Below are 18,647 nucleotides of genomic sequence, written 5' to 3' on the forward strand. Positions count from 1 at the left end.
TCTAGTCCATTTTTTTCCATGCCAGATTACACTGTGAAGTCATTTCAGTTTGAGACACACTTGCTCCCCAGTCAGCACTACTGCAAGCAACAGTTATGGTATGATCACTAAGCTTTCTCCTTATACTAAAAGGAAGCAGAAGAGTCAGTTTCCAACCCAAATATCTATACTCCCTGAACACAGTAAAAAGTCATCCTTCTTGAAGCCTGACCCAGAATCAAGTGTAGTCTCAGACTCCTAGGCCTACAGCCAGTGGCAACTTAACACATTATACAGTTGATCTTCAGGGAAAAAGAGAAACCAGTGCTCTTACTACTGGTGCCAGAAGAAAACCAACTAATCTTTAAGGCACAAAATAAACTCCTAATGCAGGAAAAGAAAGTGTGAGGAAACAGGGAGTTAGAATGGAGGCACATAGACAAAAATATAGAAATTACATTACCAAGTAAGGCCTAGTATTTCTATGGTTCTCAGTGCTTTTCCATTTGGGAATATAATGAATTAACATTTTCTTTTGGGGTTTGAATTCTTATTAGTTGGTAAAAATACAAAGATATACAAGACACATTTTTTAAAAGGCTTGGAGACTTACAGGGACTTATCTTTGGTAATTTTGCTTTGAGCCAGTGACATTAATTAACAGGTTTATGTAGAAAAGTAAAAAATCATGGGATACTCTAATATCACTCCTCAAATACTTTCTGGACCTGGGTCCAGAAATGGGGAAGCAGTTCAAAACTAAAGGGTAAAAATAAAAATAAAGGTTTGTACATGGTTCTACACCCAAGGTTGGGAGATCAATAAGAACATGTAGATATAAAAACAGGGAGAAATTTTGAGTAAAGAGGCACATTCTGAACCCAGGGCAAATGTCGCAACTGTCCCACCTTACCTACTTATTCTTCATCCTAGTTGCAGTCTTGAATTTAACGTCCACCAAATCCTGAGAACTAATGATTTCATTTAAATGGAAAAATCAAAAGGCTTCTGTACAAAACAAGGGATTTTTTTTAAATGCTGAAGAAAATGCATTTAAAAGGTGTGGATTATTCTTTAGCTAGTAACAAGGGCTATGCTTACCACCAAAAGTGATCTACAAAGACCAACTTTATAATGTTATGCCATTGTATTCTCTCAACTTCTAAGCAACAAAAACACAGCTCAAATCACCAAAATCTTATGTTTGACATATTTATGGCAGCAACTTTACAAATCAATTCCTGTAATTTACTATAACAAATATCTTCACTGCTCAGCTGGTTTAGCACAAACAGATCAGAGATGGTTTCTTGAGTGTTTTACAAATACTCTGCACAAGTCCTTGAGATCATACTTACAGCTTTAGCAAAAACACCCATGATTTCAGGAAACTGGTGTGTGAGAAGAGCTATCATTGCTGTAGAAGAACATAGTCCTGCTGTGAAATGGATGAAAAAAGGAAGCTCCTTCTTTGGGTAAACAGAAACATGATGAAACGCTGCAAGGGAGAAAAGACAGAAATGGATTTTATTTCAGAATACAGCGTAAGCCAGTTTTAATATTTTCAAATGAAATCCATGTATAAAAACTAAAAAGGAAAATGTTTTTTAAAAAAGGAACAAGAAGTCTCTGGTCAAGCAAGGGAGAAAGAAATTATCCATTATTTTCTCTAGCTTCAACAGAACACCTACATAGCCAGACGACTGCTGGGAACTGGGAATAGGATGGCACTGTGGGAAAGAGCAGTAATTGTAGTCATGCTGAGGTGGTTTTGAAGAAGAGCTTTGTCACTTATTAGCTGTGTGATATTGAATAAGTTGCTAAACCCTCTAGTAGTTGCTATGGAATTGTTATGATGAACACTATAAGCCCTTTATAAAGGTGTTGTTATAATTTTGATCTTTGGGAGCTCAGAGATAAGTATAGAGATCAAGAGACAGACGTGTGGTTGGAGATTTACCAGAACAATAAGTTAACAATTTTACCCAGTTATTAATAAGTGTCCTATATGTGGCATTTCATTGAGCACTGTAAAAATCTAACCAGAACACCAAAGCCCTAGGATTCTGAACATATATGGAGTCCCTTGTCTCATTTTACCACATTCGCACATTTACTCAGGTATTATTTTTCTAATGATTGGATATTTCATTACCAATAGTATTCAGGTAGTTTTATGTTATTTGAAATTTGAAAATACTTGAATAACAATGCTGAGAGGAGCCTATTACAATGACTGGCAGACAGCAGGTACTCAATAAATGTCTGTTAAACTGAGAGTTATTCTGGGACTTCAGCTGACTGCTCAGGGTTGGACACAAACCTAGGAATTCCTGATGTAATATCCTGCATAAGTAAGGAATGACTAATTCAGTGCTGAATTGAGGTCAGCTATAAATTTAACTTTTTAAAACATAATGATTCACAGGGAAGATTACACCTAAGTTTCCTTCAGTAGCCAGGATTTTTTTTAATGTCTTATACTATCTTCAGAAAGTGTATACCAAAAAGCAAACTCATTAAAAATCCAGAAAATTTCCAGAGCCTTGAGTCATGTTTAAAGTAAAAGCACACCAAGTCTGAATTTTTTTAAGTTAGAAACATTAGAAGCTGTGGACAACATTGTGCTTTCAGCACCCAAAAAAGCAGCAGTTCCTCCTGCTCTGTCCCTCAGCCATTAGAGGCCAACTACTTCCAGCAAATCAAAAGATACAAACCATATTTGCAAAGACAGGGAACAAATACTTATATGTGCCAATGGTTACTATAATTGCTTTTGTGTGAGAGACAGCACAATTAATAATATTAATTAAACTGTAGCATTTTGTGGCTCACAAAGTGCTTTAATTTATATTAGTTTATTTTTTTTCAATAACCCTAGGAGATAGATAGTATTATTCCTACTTTTTAAGGTAGAAAACTATATAGCTTTAATAGGATAATTTTCTAAAATGTGAAATTTTTATACTGTAGGAGAGATCCAATTATTTCTTTTTGGATTGCTTTCCGTAGATTCATTTGTCAGTCAATGTTTGGCTAATACATCAAAATAATGGATGACTAGTACAGAAACACTCCCTTGGAAGTAAAGTTCAAATTTCATCACTGGCTTGTAGAGAAAAATTTATCAGGAGGCATAAAAGACAACTAAATAGCTATGTGAACTAAGGGAATAGTTCAAGTCTGAACTTATGAGGTTCATAAGCAAATTCCAGAATGCTGTAAGTCATATCAAGGTTGAAGGAGAATTGAAAACAAAAAACATTAAGTACTCCTGGGTATTAAAACTCTACATTATTAAAACTTTGTTCATTCTATCATAGTCAAAGACAGAAAAAATACTCTAAGAATATACAATATAATCAAACTAAAACCCCCAGAATATCCCTCCTCTCCTACCTTCTAGAATTTGCAAATGTGTAGAACCCTAGAAATAATAAAGCCCTGCCAAAAAGCAAGCTCTCTTCTTGTAGCCTATGGCTCTGACAATACATAACAATAACAACCTTGATTTTATTCACACTACTATGAAAGACGGCCTTATATCAGTCAACCTCTGTAACGACTGGAGGGGGGGGGCATAATTTTAGGCTAAATGTATTAGCCTAACATAATACACTCTTGTATACTGATGTTCTGCAATTAAAGATTCGTTCCTTTGCCTTAAATATCCTTGTTCCCATTAAAATGGAAAAACAATACCTACTATCACCAGCGTAATAGTAAAGGAAAAATTTCTAACACTAATGACCTTCTAATTGCTGAAGTCAATGGATTCTTCTCAGTAATTACCTTATTAAATACCTCAGATACTCCTCCTCACTTGGAAATTTTTTCCTCCTTTTAGTTTCTAGGTTATCTAGTTCTGGTTCTTGTCCTGTCTCTCTGACCACTCCTTCACTGAATCTTCTGACTCCTTATCGGCCACCCATCCCTTAGACATTTTCATCATGGTTCACCCTTAGTTTACTTCTCACACTCTTTACAGTTTCCCTTAGTAATCTCATTCATGCTTAGAAAATGATGACTCCCAAGTCAAGTTTTGTGATGTAGAGAGATGCAGAGGGAATGAGATATTTTGGCAATTTCGTTTACTTGACCTGATCCTGTCCCTGCGCCACAGCTGATTGGATCAGGGATGAACACCTGGTAAATGTGATTTACTCTCCCAGAAGTTTTAAAAGTGGGATTGAGATATTTTTCATTCTTTATTATTTGCCTGAACTGATGATATGTAAACTTAGGGCTGTATGGGGGTATCAAGTATGGCTACATGAGTGTCTAAGAAGGGAAAGCCAAACTGCAAAGATTAAGATATAAAAATGAAGCAGATACACTGAGAGAAGCAGAAATGAGAGCTCATACAAAGAAAAGATGGGGAATGAAAAAAAAAAAAAGTGAGAATAGGAGAGGCTGAAAAAGGCAGTCAGAGACAGAGATATACAGAAAACTGACTCCTGGAAGTCCTGATAGCCTTCTAGTTTCTGGTTCTAGTCTCTTCTGAGGTGCAACTCTAATTGTTGCCTTTGGGTTCCTTGAGATAATCCAGTCTTCTTCCAACAAATTCTCTTTATTTTAAAGCTAGTTTCAAGTGGCTCTCTTATACCCAAAGAATGCCTGCAACATTTACTATTTATATAACATATATATTTAATACTATACATATTATATATAACTTACAAATATATCTTAGCCCCATATATGTAGAGATAACAAAATATAAAGGCTATGTATGTATATGTTAAATAGATTAAATAATAAAATATTTAAGCATATACACACCTACATACACACACACGGATGTGTGCAACACACTCAAAAATAAAAAACCCTGGGAGAAAAATATCAGCATACTCAAATTCCATAATCTCTCCTAAATTTTTATCTGTTTGAAGTTTTCAGCTCATTAAGTCTGATGTTGTAAAAATGCAACTTTTCTTCCTAGACTTCAGTTCTAATGGACCCAGAATTGTAAAAACTGTGGTATAGATTGATATCGTAAGAGGAAACTAGCGATTAGAACTTTCAGCATACTTACCTATCAGTTAAATTTAAAAAAAGGAAAATTAAACAGAAATTTACCAGCTCACAGAGAAAAAGAGTGAGTGGATGATAAGGCAGCTGAGACAAAAAAAAAAAAAAAAAAAAAAGAACAAAAAGGGTGGATGAGAAAGGAGCTGAAAAAAAAAAAAAAAAAAAAAAAATAGTACAGACTATTCTTTCAAAAGTTTGGCTTCCTGAAAGCAGGAACTAGACGAAAACACTCTCAGCAATCATAACCCGATGTATTTCTGGTTCTCCTCCTGACTCTTTGACTGCTCTTTTTAAAACTGGGAAGTATAGTCCCTCCAACTTCACTCTTCTTTGTAAAGATTGTTTTGACTGTTCTGGGTCCTTTACTTGGCAATATAAATTTTGGGATCAGCTTGTCAACTTGTAGGAATTGTACTGAATTTATAGATCAATTTGAAGAGAACTGTCATATAAATTATACTGGGTCTTCCAATCCATAAACGTGGACTGTCTCTCAATTTACTTAGATTTTCTCAGCAGTATTTAGTGGATTTTAGTATACAAGTCTCACACTTCTTTTCTTCAATTTATTCCTAAATTGTTTGTTCTTTTTGATGTTACTGTGATTGGAACTGTTTTCTAATTTTCATTTTGGATTGTTCATTGCTGGTATATAAATAAACGACTGAGTTTTGTATAATTACATCCTGCAACCTTGCTGAACTTGTTTATTATTTCTAGTAGTATTTTTATGGATTTCTTAGGATTTCTTGCACAGAAGATCATGTCACCTGTGAATAAAGACAGTTTTACTTCTTTCTTTCGAACATGAATGCCTTTTATTTCTTTTTCTTGGTTGACGGCATTAACTAGAACCTCTAGTACAATGCTGAATAGAAGAAAGCAGACATCCTTGTCTTGTTCCTGATCTTAGCGGGAAAGCATTCAGTCTTTCACCATTAAGTATGATCTTAGCTGTGGGTTTTTCATAGACGCTGTTTATCAGGTTGAGGAAGTTCCCTTTTATTCCCAGTTTGTTCAGAATTTTTATCATGAATGGGTGTTAGATTTTTGTCAAATGTTTTTCTGCATCTATTGTCCTTTATTCTATTACATTTTCAGATGTTAAAGCAACCTTGCATTTGTGAGGTAAAGCCCAATTGGTCATGGAATATAATCCTTTTTACATGTTGGTGGATTCAGTTTGTTAACATTTTGTTGAAGATGTTTGTGTCTATATTCATGAGAGATATTGTTCTATAGCTTTCTTGTAATGCTTTTTGTTTGATTTTGGTGTCAGGGTAATGCTGGTCTCACAGAATGAGTTGGGGAGTGTTCCCCAACTCTTTATTTCTTAAAAAGAGTTTGTGAAGGATTGGTATTATTTCTTCTTTAATTATTTGTAAGATGACCGCTTTTTTTTTGCGGCACGCGGGCCTCTCATTGTTGTGGCCTCTCCCATTGCGGAGCATGGGCTCTGGACGCGCAGGCTCAGCGGCCATGGCTCACGGGCCCAGCCGCTCCGTGACACGTGGGACCTTCCCGGACCGGGGCACGAACCCATGTCCCCTGCATCGGCAGGAGGACTCTCAACCACTGCACCACCAGGGAAGCCTTTTTTTTTTTTTTTTTTTAATATCTTTAATCTTTGTGTCCTTCATTGCATCTAGCACAGGGTTTTACCCAAAAAGTATGCAGGAATGAACTAAATTATGCAACTACATCCAAGAAGTGGCTAAAACAGTATTTAAACAGCATCCTGAATTTCAACCAGAGGTACTTTTAAAATGGGAGAATACTATGAAAAACAATATCACAACTAATTTTAAATTTAGGAAAACTTGAATATTTACTTACGAGGTAATAGCTCTCTATCAGCAGTCTCTGTGCAGCTGGGATAAGGATAAAATAGATGGCCTTTCTCTAGTGGGTATGGAATCATTCTAAAAGCTGAGTGAAAAATAAAATACATATGTTGACATTCAATTCAATCTCACTTTCATCCTCTACTACAATCAAAGCTATTTTGGAGACGTATTTTTATTAAATTTTCACATAGCGTTTTATTTTCTTTTTTACAGAGATATTTTAGATGAAAGAAACAAAGTACGCAAAGGAACAAATAAGGAGAAGAATAAGATCTATATAGAGAATCATGAATGGTCTGGCTGAAATAAAAAGGGAGTAATGGATGGTAAGACTAGCTGTGTCCTTCTTGCCTCAGTCTCCTTATCACAAACACAATAGACTTAACTCTCCACGTGTGAATTCCACTTCTTAGGGAAATCACATAACTGTTGTAGTCATAACTACTGGCAACCTAAGAGTTCTCAATGGCTCCTAACTTCATATGTGAGCTATCATCAAGTTTTCTGTGAGCTTAATTTAGATCAGGGGTCACCAAAGTATCTAAATTAAGCCTAAAGGGATCACCTTTGGCCACACCTGGCCCAATGTTTTTGTAAATAAAATTTTATTAGAATACAGCTATCCTTGTTCGTTTATACATTATATAAGGCTGCTTTCATGCTATAAGAGTTGGGTAGTTTTAACAGAGACTATGGCCCACAAAAACTAAATATTTTACCATCTGGCCCTTTACAGAAAAAGTTTACCCATCCCTCATCTAGATTATCATCAACTCCTACAAACTTCTGAAATCCTTATTGACCTACTCAACTATCAAAGATGAGATAAGGTTTTTGTTTTTCCCTTAGTCCTTGGCTCTAAAAACTTTTGTTAAAATATGGATTTTGTTTTACTACAATAAAATATAGTGATTTTTCCAAAGTCACAGAGCAAATCAGTGGCACTAGGAAATCATTCATCAAGATGATTATTCATGAAATACAGAATAAATCATATACTTATTGAAAACTTCCTATGTGCCAAGCAGAACACTAGGCACTGAAGACACATACAAGGTGAATGAGATAGAGCACCTGGTTTTGAGAAGCGTACAGACTACTGGAGAAAAAGCAAAAGAAAGTCTAATTACCCCAAAACATCCAGCTCCTCAGTTTTAGTAGTCTCGCTTTCATTAATCTGTATATTGTCAGTATCAAGCACAGTGTCTGACCTCAGCAAGAATGCAGAGGTTCCCAAATTTTCTTGGTTCAAGGGCATGTGGTGTCCTTCGTGTCTCAGTAATTTGCTATTGATGCCCCTACACTGAAAGAAATATCTAACAATTCCACTTATTAAGTAGTGGGTCTGATCAACTTCAAAAGTTTTTGTTCTAACAACTTAGCAGCGATATGAAAAAAATACACATAAATTAATGAAAATAATAGTTATTTTATTTTTAAATAACCATCATTTCTTCCTAATGGGATATATGAGCCTGTTGGGCACTGCATAATTTCTCGAACCTTGGAATCACATTGGACACCACTATCCTCATTTCCTGTTCCACACTGATTTTTGTGTGGTATTTCTTTTAATCACAGCAACTAACAAAACCCAGCTTTGCAAAGCTATGACAACACTGAAAAAAAATAGAGAATGGAGAGCTATCTAATGTTGAAACCGTGAACTATCTAGAGCTACAGTCTGAATGGTGTATTGCTATGTTTCTACTAAAAATGTAAAATATCCCATGGCACTCTTGTGAATTTGCTACAATACCCAAAGGTGCCTCAGTGTAAACTTTGAGGAGGTTAACCAACTTTAGTGAATGAACATTGAATTTATTTTTGAATTTTCACTGACAGGTGATTTTAAGAAGTTACAAATGAGAGAGATCTGGTAGTTAGTGGAAAATAATCCACTTCTCCAAAGAAATGTATGAATAGCCAATTAACATATAAAAAGATGTTCAACATTACTAATTATTAGGGAAATGCAAATCAAAATCAAAATGAGACACTACTCCACACCCATTAGGATGCTATTACTAAAAAATCCAGGAAATAACAAGTATTGACAAGGATATAAAGAAAGTGAAACCCCTGTGCATTGCTAGTGGAATGTAAAATGGTTCAGCTGCTATAGAAAGTAGTATGGTGGCTCCTCAAAAGATTAAGCACAAAATTATATGATCTAGCAATTCCACTTCTAGGTATACAGCCAGAAGAAACGAAAGCAGGGACTTGAACAGGTATTTATGCACCCACGTTCATAACAGCATTATGCACAATAGTCAAAAGGTAGAAACAGCCCAAATGTCCACGATGGATGAATGGATAAACAAAATTTTGTATACACTTACGATGAAATATTACTCAGCCTTAAAAAATAAAACTCTGACACATGCTACAACATTATGGTAAGTGAAATAAGCCATATATAAAAGGACAAATATTGTATGATTCCACTTATATGAGATACCTAGAGTAGTCAAACTCATAGAGACAGAAAATAGAATGGTTACCAGGAGACTGGGGAGGAGGGAAGATTGGGGAGTTATTGTTTAATGGGTAGAGAATTTCATTTTGGGGTGATGAAAAAATTTGGGGGAAGGATAATGGTGATGGTTGCACAACAATGTACATGTATGTCACTGAACTGTACATTTTTAAATGTTTAAAATGGTAATTTTAATGTTGTATGTATTTTACCACAATTTAAAAAATATTTTAAAGAATCAAGTTGATATCAGTAATGAGGAAAATAGTTTCATGTTGTACACATCTCAAAACAAAACCAAAAAAAAAAATCCAATTTTTAAAATATTAGAACAATAGCTAACCACATTAAAAAACTTATAAATGAAGGGATATAAGTTTCCATTCTTTCCTTATAAATACTTAATTTAAGTGAACATACAGCAGAATACCCAAACAGTTTCTCATTCTGCTTTTCCTAAATGTGGCATTAATATAAGCACATTACATGTTTCTTCTACCAGTAAACCAATAAACACCACTGAGTTCACTTTGAAACCAATCTGAACAAGTCCTTAAAGAAACTCACAATCTCATTACAAAAAGACTGCCTGTGAATGGAATAATTAGTCAGAAAGATTAGTGTTGCATTTGGAAAAGAATACTTACTGCCTTCCCATGTACACTGTAACAGATTAAGAGCACCTTCTATTCGCTTCCAGTGCTGAAGATGAAAGAAAGCATAGGCAATTGCTTCACTATCGCCCCGTTTCAGAATGTGTTCTGGAGGTAAAATGAGACTTTTCATCTCTAGTAAATACTAGAAAAAATAACACACACACATAGACACACCACAGAAAAAAAGAAAAATTATGCTAAATTCAAATATCCACAAAAGTGTAGATTCAAATTTTATAAAGTTAATTTGATTTTAAAAACAAACAAATATTAAGCTAGTTGAAATGACATGAAGGTCCTACTGACAAAATGCTTATAGAAATGCAAATTCCAAAGATCAGAACATTCCTATAGGTAAAAATAAGGTAATAAATGGCTTATGTGTGACTTTACTAAACACAAATGGAAACTCAAGCTGAGGAAATAATGTTAGAGGAAATTACTTACTTTTCCAAAGAAGAATAAGTGTAAAAAATTATAAAACACAATTTTGGAATAACACGTTGTGGCAACATTCAATATTTTTTCTTTACTTCCCTTCTATAGTGAAGGAATTTAATTGTTAAGAAGTTCAATTAAATTAATATTTACTGAGTGCAAATCACTATGCTTGTTAGGGAATGCCAAAACACTATTCTCTAGAGCTTCCTAAGGTAATGAGAAAGACAGATTTCTTTTTCTATTTTCTCGGCCGCACTGCACGGCTTGTGGGATCCTAGTTCCCCGACCTGGGATTGAACCTGGGCCTCTGGCAGTTGAAAGCGCACAGTCCCAACCACTGGACCACCAGGGAACTCCCGAGAAAGACAGATTTCTTAAGTTAAAAATTTTAACCAGACTGGGACTTCCCTGTGGTCCAGTGGTTAAGAATCCACCTTCCACTGCAGGGGATGCAGGTCTGATCCCTGGGTGGGGAACTAAGATCCCACATGCCTCGGGGCAACTAAGCCCGTGTGCCACAGCTACTGAGCCTGCGTGCTCTAGAGCCCATGCATCACAACTAGAGAGCCCGCATGCTGCAACTACTGAGCCCATGCGCTCTGGAGCCCGCGCGCCACAATGAAGGGTCTGCACACCACAAGGAAAGATCCCACATGCTGCAATGAAGATCCCATGTGATGCAACTAAACCCTACGCAGCCAAATTAAAAAAAAAAATTATAACCAGACTATGTTAAGTGTTTCACTAGAGGTATAGATGTATATAGGAATATGGATAGGAGGTATTAATTTTTTAATTTAGTTTTTAATAACAGCTTTATTGAGATATAGTTCGCATGCTTTACAGTTCACCCATTTAAAGTCCACAGTTCAATGGTTTTTAGTATGTTCACAGATATGTGCAACCATCACCACAATTTTAGAACATTTTCATCACTTCAAAAGGAAACCCCAGGGGCTTCCCTGGTGGCACAGTGGTTGAGAGTCCGCCTGCCGATGCAGGGGACACGGGTTCGTGCCCCGGTCCGGGAAGATCCCACATGCCGCGGAGCGGCTGGGCCCGTGAGCCATGGCCGCTGAGCCTGCGCGTCCGGAGCCTGTGCCCCGCAATGGGAGAGGCCACAACAGTGAGAGGCCCGCGTACCAAAAAAAAAAAAAAAAAAAAAAAAGGAAACCCCAAATGTATATTGGTGCAGCCTCTATGGAAAACAGTATGGAGGTTCCTCAAAAAAACTAAAAATAGAGTTACCATATGATTCAGCAATTCCATTCCTGGGCATATATCTGGAGAAAACTATAATTCGAAAAGATTCATGCATCCCAATGTTCACTGAAGCACTGTTTACAATAGCCAACCTAAAAGTCCACTGACAGATGAATGGATAAAGATGTTATACATATATACAATCGAATACTACTCAGCCATAAAAAAGAATGAAATAATGCCATGTGCAGAAACATGGATGGACCTAGAGATAATCATACTAAGTGAAGTAAGTCAGAAAGAGAAAGACAAATACCATATGATATGACTTATATGTGTAATCTCAAATATGACCCAGGGACTTCCCTCATGGTCCAGCGGTTAAGAATCTGCCTTCCAATGCAGGGGACGCAGGTTCAATCCCTGGTCGGGGAACTAAGATCCCACATGCCATGGGGAAACCAAGCCTGCGTGCCACAACTACAGAGCTCATGCGCTCTGGAGCCTGCGTGCCACAACTACAGAGCCCACATGCTCTGGAGCCTGCGTGCCACAACTAGAGAGAAGCCCGCATGCCACAACGAAAGATCCCCCATGCCGTAACTAAGACCTGACACAGCCAAAAATAAAATAAATTTTAAAAAATAATAAATAAAATAAAATAAAATGAAATATGACCCAAGTGAACTTTTATGAAACAGAAACAGACTCATGGACATAGAGAACAGACTTATGGTTGCCAAGGGAAGAGGGGGTGGGGGAGGGATGAACTGGAAGTTTGGGATTAGCAGATGCAAACTATTATATAGAGGATGGATAAACAACAAGTTTCTACTATATAGCACAGGGAACTATATTCAATATCCTGTGATAAACCATAATGGAAAAGAATATGAAAAGAATGTATATATGTGTATAACTGAATCACTGTGCTCTACAGTAGAAACTGACACAGCATTGTAAATCAACTATACTTCAATAAAAATTTTAAAATAAGGAAACCCCATACTCTTTAGTTATCACCCTCTACACCCACAATCCCCCTAAGCCCTAAGCAACCACTAATATACTCTCTGTCTCTATAGATTTGCCTATTCCAAATATTTCATACAAACAGAATCACATAATATAGGGTCTTTTGTGACTGGTTTATTACAACCCATGTTGTAGCATGTATCAGTACCCCATTCTTTTTTGTGGCTGAATAATATTCTATTGTATGGACAGACCACAGTTGTTTATCCATTCATCATTTGATGGACATTTGGTTTTCACCTTTTGGCTATCATGAATAATGCCGCAATAAACATTTGTGTATGAATTTTCATGTGAACAAATGTTTTCATCTCTCTTGGGTTACCTAGGAGTGGAATTGCTAGGCTATATGGTAATTCTATGTTTAAGAGGTATGAATTATGATTTAAACCACTTGATAGAATTTGGGATTTGAGCTGATATATAAAGACAGGTGGAATGTGGATGAGCAGGTTGGGGGGTATGGTGGGGAGAAGAATAGGAGGACATATTCAATGTACAGGGACAACTTGAACAATTTTAACTCTTGAGACTTGAGAGCATACTGCAAGATGAGTGAGTGTGCCTGTTAAAGAAGTTATGACCTATCAATTCTCATTCACATATGAAATTAAATTCTAAACTCTTGAAGAAAATACTTGCCTTAATATTATAATCCATAACAAAAGCAGCATAATCAGTTACTGCACTAATCAAATATACTAATTACATGAAGAAAGATGCAAAATTACACTTGTACATCATCTTTACTATTAAAGTGGTCAACTTAAAACAAAATCTTTTAAAAAATATTTAGTTAGCTAACTACTTCTTCCAAAGACTGAGGCCAGAGTACACCTCCCCTACTAGACTAGGTGTGAAACAACCTCTTTGGGTTTCAATAATTTGATACCAAATTATGTGTCATATGGTCCAAACCACATTAACATCTATTATAAGATATAAAAAGAGAAACATTCCAAAGGTGTCTTAAAAGACATATTCTCACATTTCAAATTCTAAGTTCCTCAGGTCGTTACACAAGCTAATAAGATAAACAACATGAATTAAACAGTTGAATGTGTGAAACACTTTGTAAAACTACTACAAACAGGAAGAATTCTAAAAATAATTGAAGTGGTTTTAAATTTTAAGCCTTAGGTTATTAATCAATACATATGTACTCATGGTATTAATACATCTAAAGTAATTTTTCTTTTTTGTTTATGGAATATGCCTTTCCAACACTTACTGAGCTTAATGCTCATCTTGAATTACTCTTATTCCTATACCCCAATAAAGGTGAAATTAAAAAGCAAAAAGACAAAAAGAATAATTACTCTTAGTCTTGATGTCTCTAGCTCTCTCCTCAAAGTGTAAGAATGCAGTCTGCTTATCAATTTATTTTAGCAGATGTCACAAGCTATGAGATTATTTACTAATCCAGTTTGGGGACTTAACATTTCCCATTCAGTTTCTTAAAGGAATGCAGCAGAGGTTGTGTCCTGGTCAAGCAAAGCCCATTTGCTGCCTGGCTGGGTTCTCTACCCTTAGTGCCTTGGGCCTATATTCAGGAGGGTAATATTCTTTCTAATCCTCTTTAATCCTTGCCCATTTTTTAAAACACAGTAAAAGATCACTCGCACCAGGCGACTGTGGGAAAATGGACTCAAATAGCTGACCTCTGACACGACTCTTTATGCTCTTTGCAAGTGCACTAAGAGCTTCTTCAGTGGGAAGCAAAGAAAATGAAGCAAACACAGTGGAATCTCCATCATAAAAAGAATATCTTATTTTCAGAGAGGTTTAATACTTAAACCAAGTCCTTTCGATTAGAGTTCTGTTTTATTTTACAGATAAAAACATCTCAAATTATTTTCAATGTGTTTTAGAACCCTGAAGCTTTAGACTAAACCGTATCTTGGTAGCCACTTAGCAAATGGTAAGCAAAGATATTAAGTTAATAATTATTGAGTAAAACTTATAAAAAGTATCAACTTAATATATCTAAAAATACTTCTGTTAATAGCAACTATATATCTATACTTTCACTGAGTAATAATCTAAGTGACAATTCAGAATCAGATACGGTACATTTATTAGGAAATAATACTTCAGGATTTTATATTAAAAATCTTCACTATTTAATCATTAAAAAATTGTTTCCTTATGCTACCTTATTTTTTATTATCATGTCTTACCTACCAGCAAATGTCCTCTACAATTTGACTTCAAAGAAATTCTTATTTTTCAGTTTCTGAAATAGGACAGTGAAATAAAATTTCACCCTCAAAATATAAAGAAAAACTTTCAGTTTAAAGAAAATATACTTAGGGACTTCCCTGGTGGCACAGTGGTTGAGAATCCGCCTGCCAGCGCAGGGGACACAGGTTCGAGCGGATCCCACATGCTGCAGAGCAACTAAGCCCGTGTGCCACAACTACTGAGCCTGTGCTCTAAAGCCCGCAAGTCACAACTGCTGAGCCAGAGCGCCACAATTACTGAAGCCCACGTGCCTAGAGCCCGTGCTCCGCAACAAGAGAAGCCACCGCAATGAGAAGCCTATGCACCGCAATGGGGAGCAGCCCCTGCTCATGTCAACTAGAGAAAGCCCGCGGGCAGCAACGAAGACCCAATGCAGCCAAAAATAAAATAAATTAAAAAGACAAAAAAAAAGAAAATATACTTAAAATATGTAATTATAGGATTATTACTCACTTTATCTCCTCCACAAAGTGCTACTCAAGAATTTCTGCTACCCAGAATAAGGTGTAGTCACTACACAATAGAAACCATAACCTTCATATTCTACTTCAGCACCTAGTATATTACACTATCCAAAGCAGGTCCTAAAATAATTAACTGACTGGATCTGATATATATAGCTTAAAATGTCTTCAAACTCATACCTTTAAGTATTTCAGTTTTACTTAAAGATATTTTCTAACTTTCTGGGCAAACTAAAAACAAAACAAAATGAAAACAAAAAAATTCAGCTATCAAGACTTTAATTCTGTAGGAAGAAGAATATGAAAGGTTAAAAACTGACGGGTAATTTGTTTTGTTTTGGTCTCTTTTTTTTTTTTGCTTATAGAAGTACATGCTCACAGTACAAAAATGCAAACATTACAGAGTTACACAGAAAAGAATCTATTACAAGATTGGAGAATAAAAGAAAAAAGGAAATAAAGATAATAATCTGATTTATGTTTGTCTGGATTTCTTTTTTTTAAGCATAATATACTGATTCTACTTTTCTTAAATATAGTATCAAACTGTTACGCAACTCACTTTTTTTTTTTTTTTTCCTTGCGGTACGCGGGCCTCTCACTGCTGTGGCCTCTCCCGCTGCGGAGCAAGGCTCCGGACGCGCAGGCTCAGCGGCCACGGCCCATGGGCACAGCCGCTCCGCCGCATGTGCGATCCTCCCGGACCGGGGCACGAACCCGTGTCCCCTGCATCGGCAGGCGGACTCCCAACCACTGCGCCACCAGGGAAGCCCCGCAACTCACTTTTTACTTCACAATATATCTTGTATATCTCTTCCCATCTCTATATAGATCTAACTCATTTAAAATATAGTACAGTATTCCATTAAAAGCTGAGTTCTTTTATCAGTTAAGAAATAACGTCATGGGCTTCCCTGGTGGCGCAGTGGTTGAGAGTCCGCCTGCTGATGCAGGGGATGCGGGTTCGTGCCCCGGTCCAGGAGGATCCCACATGCCGCGGAGCGGCTGGGCCCGTGAGCCATGGCCGCTGAGCCTGCACGTCCGGAGCCTGTGCTCCGCAAGGGGAGAGGCCACAACAGTGACAGGCCCGCATACCGCCAAAAAAAAAAAAAAAAAAATTAAATAAAAAAGAAATAACGTCATGCTGAAATTGTACTACTGTCCTTAAAAGGCCCAAAGTGACATAATGTAGCAAAACTCACAAAATATTAAATGGCTTAAAAATTTGATGGGATCTAAAATTTTATTTTCTTTACCTCAGATAGGTCTTTATAGTAATGCAGATCTAAATTACAAACATGTTTATTTACCAAACATTTATTGAATGCCTGTTATGTGCTAAGTAGAATATCAGACATAAAATGATGCTAAGACAAGAGTCCTGCTTTTTAAAAAGCTCACCAATAACTAAGGGAGAGACATAGAAACAGACCAAAAGAAAAAAAAAAAAGATGATTAAGGTACTAAAGAAACAGAAGAAAGAGCCATTATCTCTGCTTGGGAAAAGTGGGAAAGACACCTCTACAAAGGAGGCAACAGATGAGCAGGATCTTGAAGAATGAGTAGAAACTTGCCAGGTAGAGAAGAGACTGAGCATATGTACAATGGTAGGGAGTCATAATGACACCTGGCCAATCCAGGGAATAGTAGCACTGGAGGTAAGGAACAAGGCAGAAGTGGTGAGGAGCGAGGCTGGAGACAGATACTGGGCCCAGACTATGACGGGTTTCTATACACGCAATACTACGGGGTTGGTTCTTATCGTATAGGCAATAGGGAACAAGCAGAGCCCTTTAGGCAGAGTAAGATTTGCTATTTAGGTGGATAACTCTGGCAATGGCCAGAGTAGAGAGGGTTTGATGGCAGGGAGACCACTGAGGAATCTGTTTTAATGGTCCAAACAAAAGATGGTAGAGTATTTGAGATTACTGTATTTCTACACATACATATCTGTATGTTTAAAAATGCACAGAAAATGTCTGGCAATATATACACCAAACAGAAACAGTGGTTACGTGAGAGAAGTAGAATTGGGAGAGAAGAAACAGGGGATTTTTTACTTTATAAACTTCTAAAGGGTCTGAATTTTTTTTTAAAGCATTCATTACTTTTATAACAATAATAATTTTTAAAAGAATAGGGCTTCCCTGGTGGCGCAGTGGTTGAGAGTCCGCCTGCCGATGCAGGGGACACGGGTTCGTGCCCCGGTCCGGGAAGATCCCACATGCTGTGGAGAGGCTGGGCCGTGAGCCATGGCCGCTGAGCCTGCGCGTCCGGAGCCTGTGCTCCGGAACGGGAGAGGCCACAACAGTGAGAGGCCCGCGTACCGCAAAAAAAAAAAAAAAAAAAAAAAAAGGTAGTGCAGGTGCACAATGAGCAGTGACAGTGGGGATGGAGAAGATGGCTAGATCTGAAAGAGATTTCAAAGGTCATAATACGAGTTGGTAATTTGGAAAGAGCAGAGTAAAGGTTAATTACAGAAGAAAATAATAAAGCCGTAAGTCAGAATACAGAAATAAGGAAGGAGAGGCAAGCTGGAGAAGAGACTAAAAAATAAATTAAAAAAAAATCAGTTTGAGACACATTAAAGTGTCTGAAGTACTTATTAGATACCCAGGTAAAAATTTCCACAACTAGATAGAAATGCAAATCTAAAGACAAGGAAGGAAGCCAGAGTTAACATATTTGGAAATAACTGGCAAATAAAATATGGTTAAAGACATAAACCAAGGCTGGTACCTAGTATGTGCTGCAGGACCTTCCATATTACCTCCAAATCATCTTCTTGTTATATCTGGAAATTGCGTGGGCCAATTTTAACTAGTATTCAACTATGGACAATATACTCAAATAATTACTCAAAGTCTCTTGCTTTTCACTAAAAATATTAAAAATTAAAGCTACTTTGGAAGCTATAGTTAAAAAGACATAATGATGTATGGCCTGGTGGTATCTTTTATAACTCTAAATCCATACCTATGCTTACGCTCAAATTCACTTTAATTTTGAATTGCTTTGATCTTTATAATTTATCTCTAGATTACTTTGTTTCTATTACTTTGCAAATCTTACAACAGCTTTTGACCAAAAGCAATATAATTCTGACCTGAAGTAACGATAATGCTTTAATAATCTTCCTCTTAAAAGCAGAGGTTAAAGAAAAATCTCTCTGAAGGCATCTGAAATTAAGGTACTTTGCTCTTGATCAGTCATGCACATCAAGACCAATTTATCTCTCCAATTAGTTTTCTCAGTGCACATTCTA

At 36.6% G+C, this 18,647-nt stretch overlaps 1 protein-coding gene across 6 annotated transcripts in view; it reads right to left on the reverse strand.

Moving 5' to 3' along the window:
- Positions 1–556: 556 nt before the first annotated feature.
- Positions 557–18,647, reverse strand: part of ST7L (suppression of tumorigenicity 7 like) — a 66,915-nt gene continuing 48,824 nt past the window's right edge. For 4 of the 6 annotated variants that reach the window (XM_024764861.1, XM_024764862.1, XM_024764863.1 and 1 more), the window contains 3 exons: positions 9,987–10,137; positions 6,850–6,942; positions 1,176–1,477 (listed from right to left, as the gene is read on the reverse strand). In XM_024764861.1, coding sequence (XP_024620629.1) covers positions 1,299–1,477; positions 6,850–6,942; positions 9,987–10,137 — 423 coding nt within the window. In that variant the 3' untranslated portion in view covers positions 1,176–1,298. Of the gene's footprint in view, positions 1,478–6,849; positions 6,943–9,986; positions 10,138–18,647 lie in introns of all 6 variants that reach the window. The other 2 variants (XM_024764860.1, XR_003005882.1) reach the window with 2 other exon arrangements.

The sequence above is a fragment of the Neophocaena asiaeorientalis genome, unplaced genomic scaffold, assembly GCF_003031525.2.
Source record: "Neophocaena asiaeorientalis asiaeorientalis breed wild unplaced genomic scaffold, Neophocaena_asiaeorientalis_V1.1 scaffold62, whole genome shotgun sequence".
Classification (NCBI taxonomy): Eukaryota; Metazoa; Chordata; class Mammalia; order Artiodactyla; family Phocoenidae; genus Neophocaena; species Neophocaena asiaeorientalis.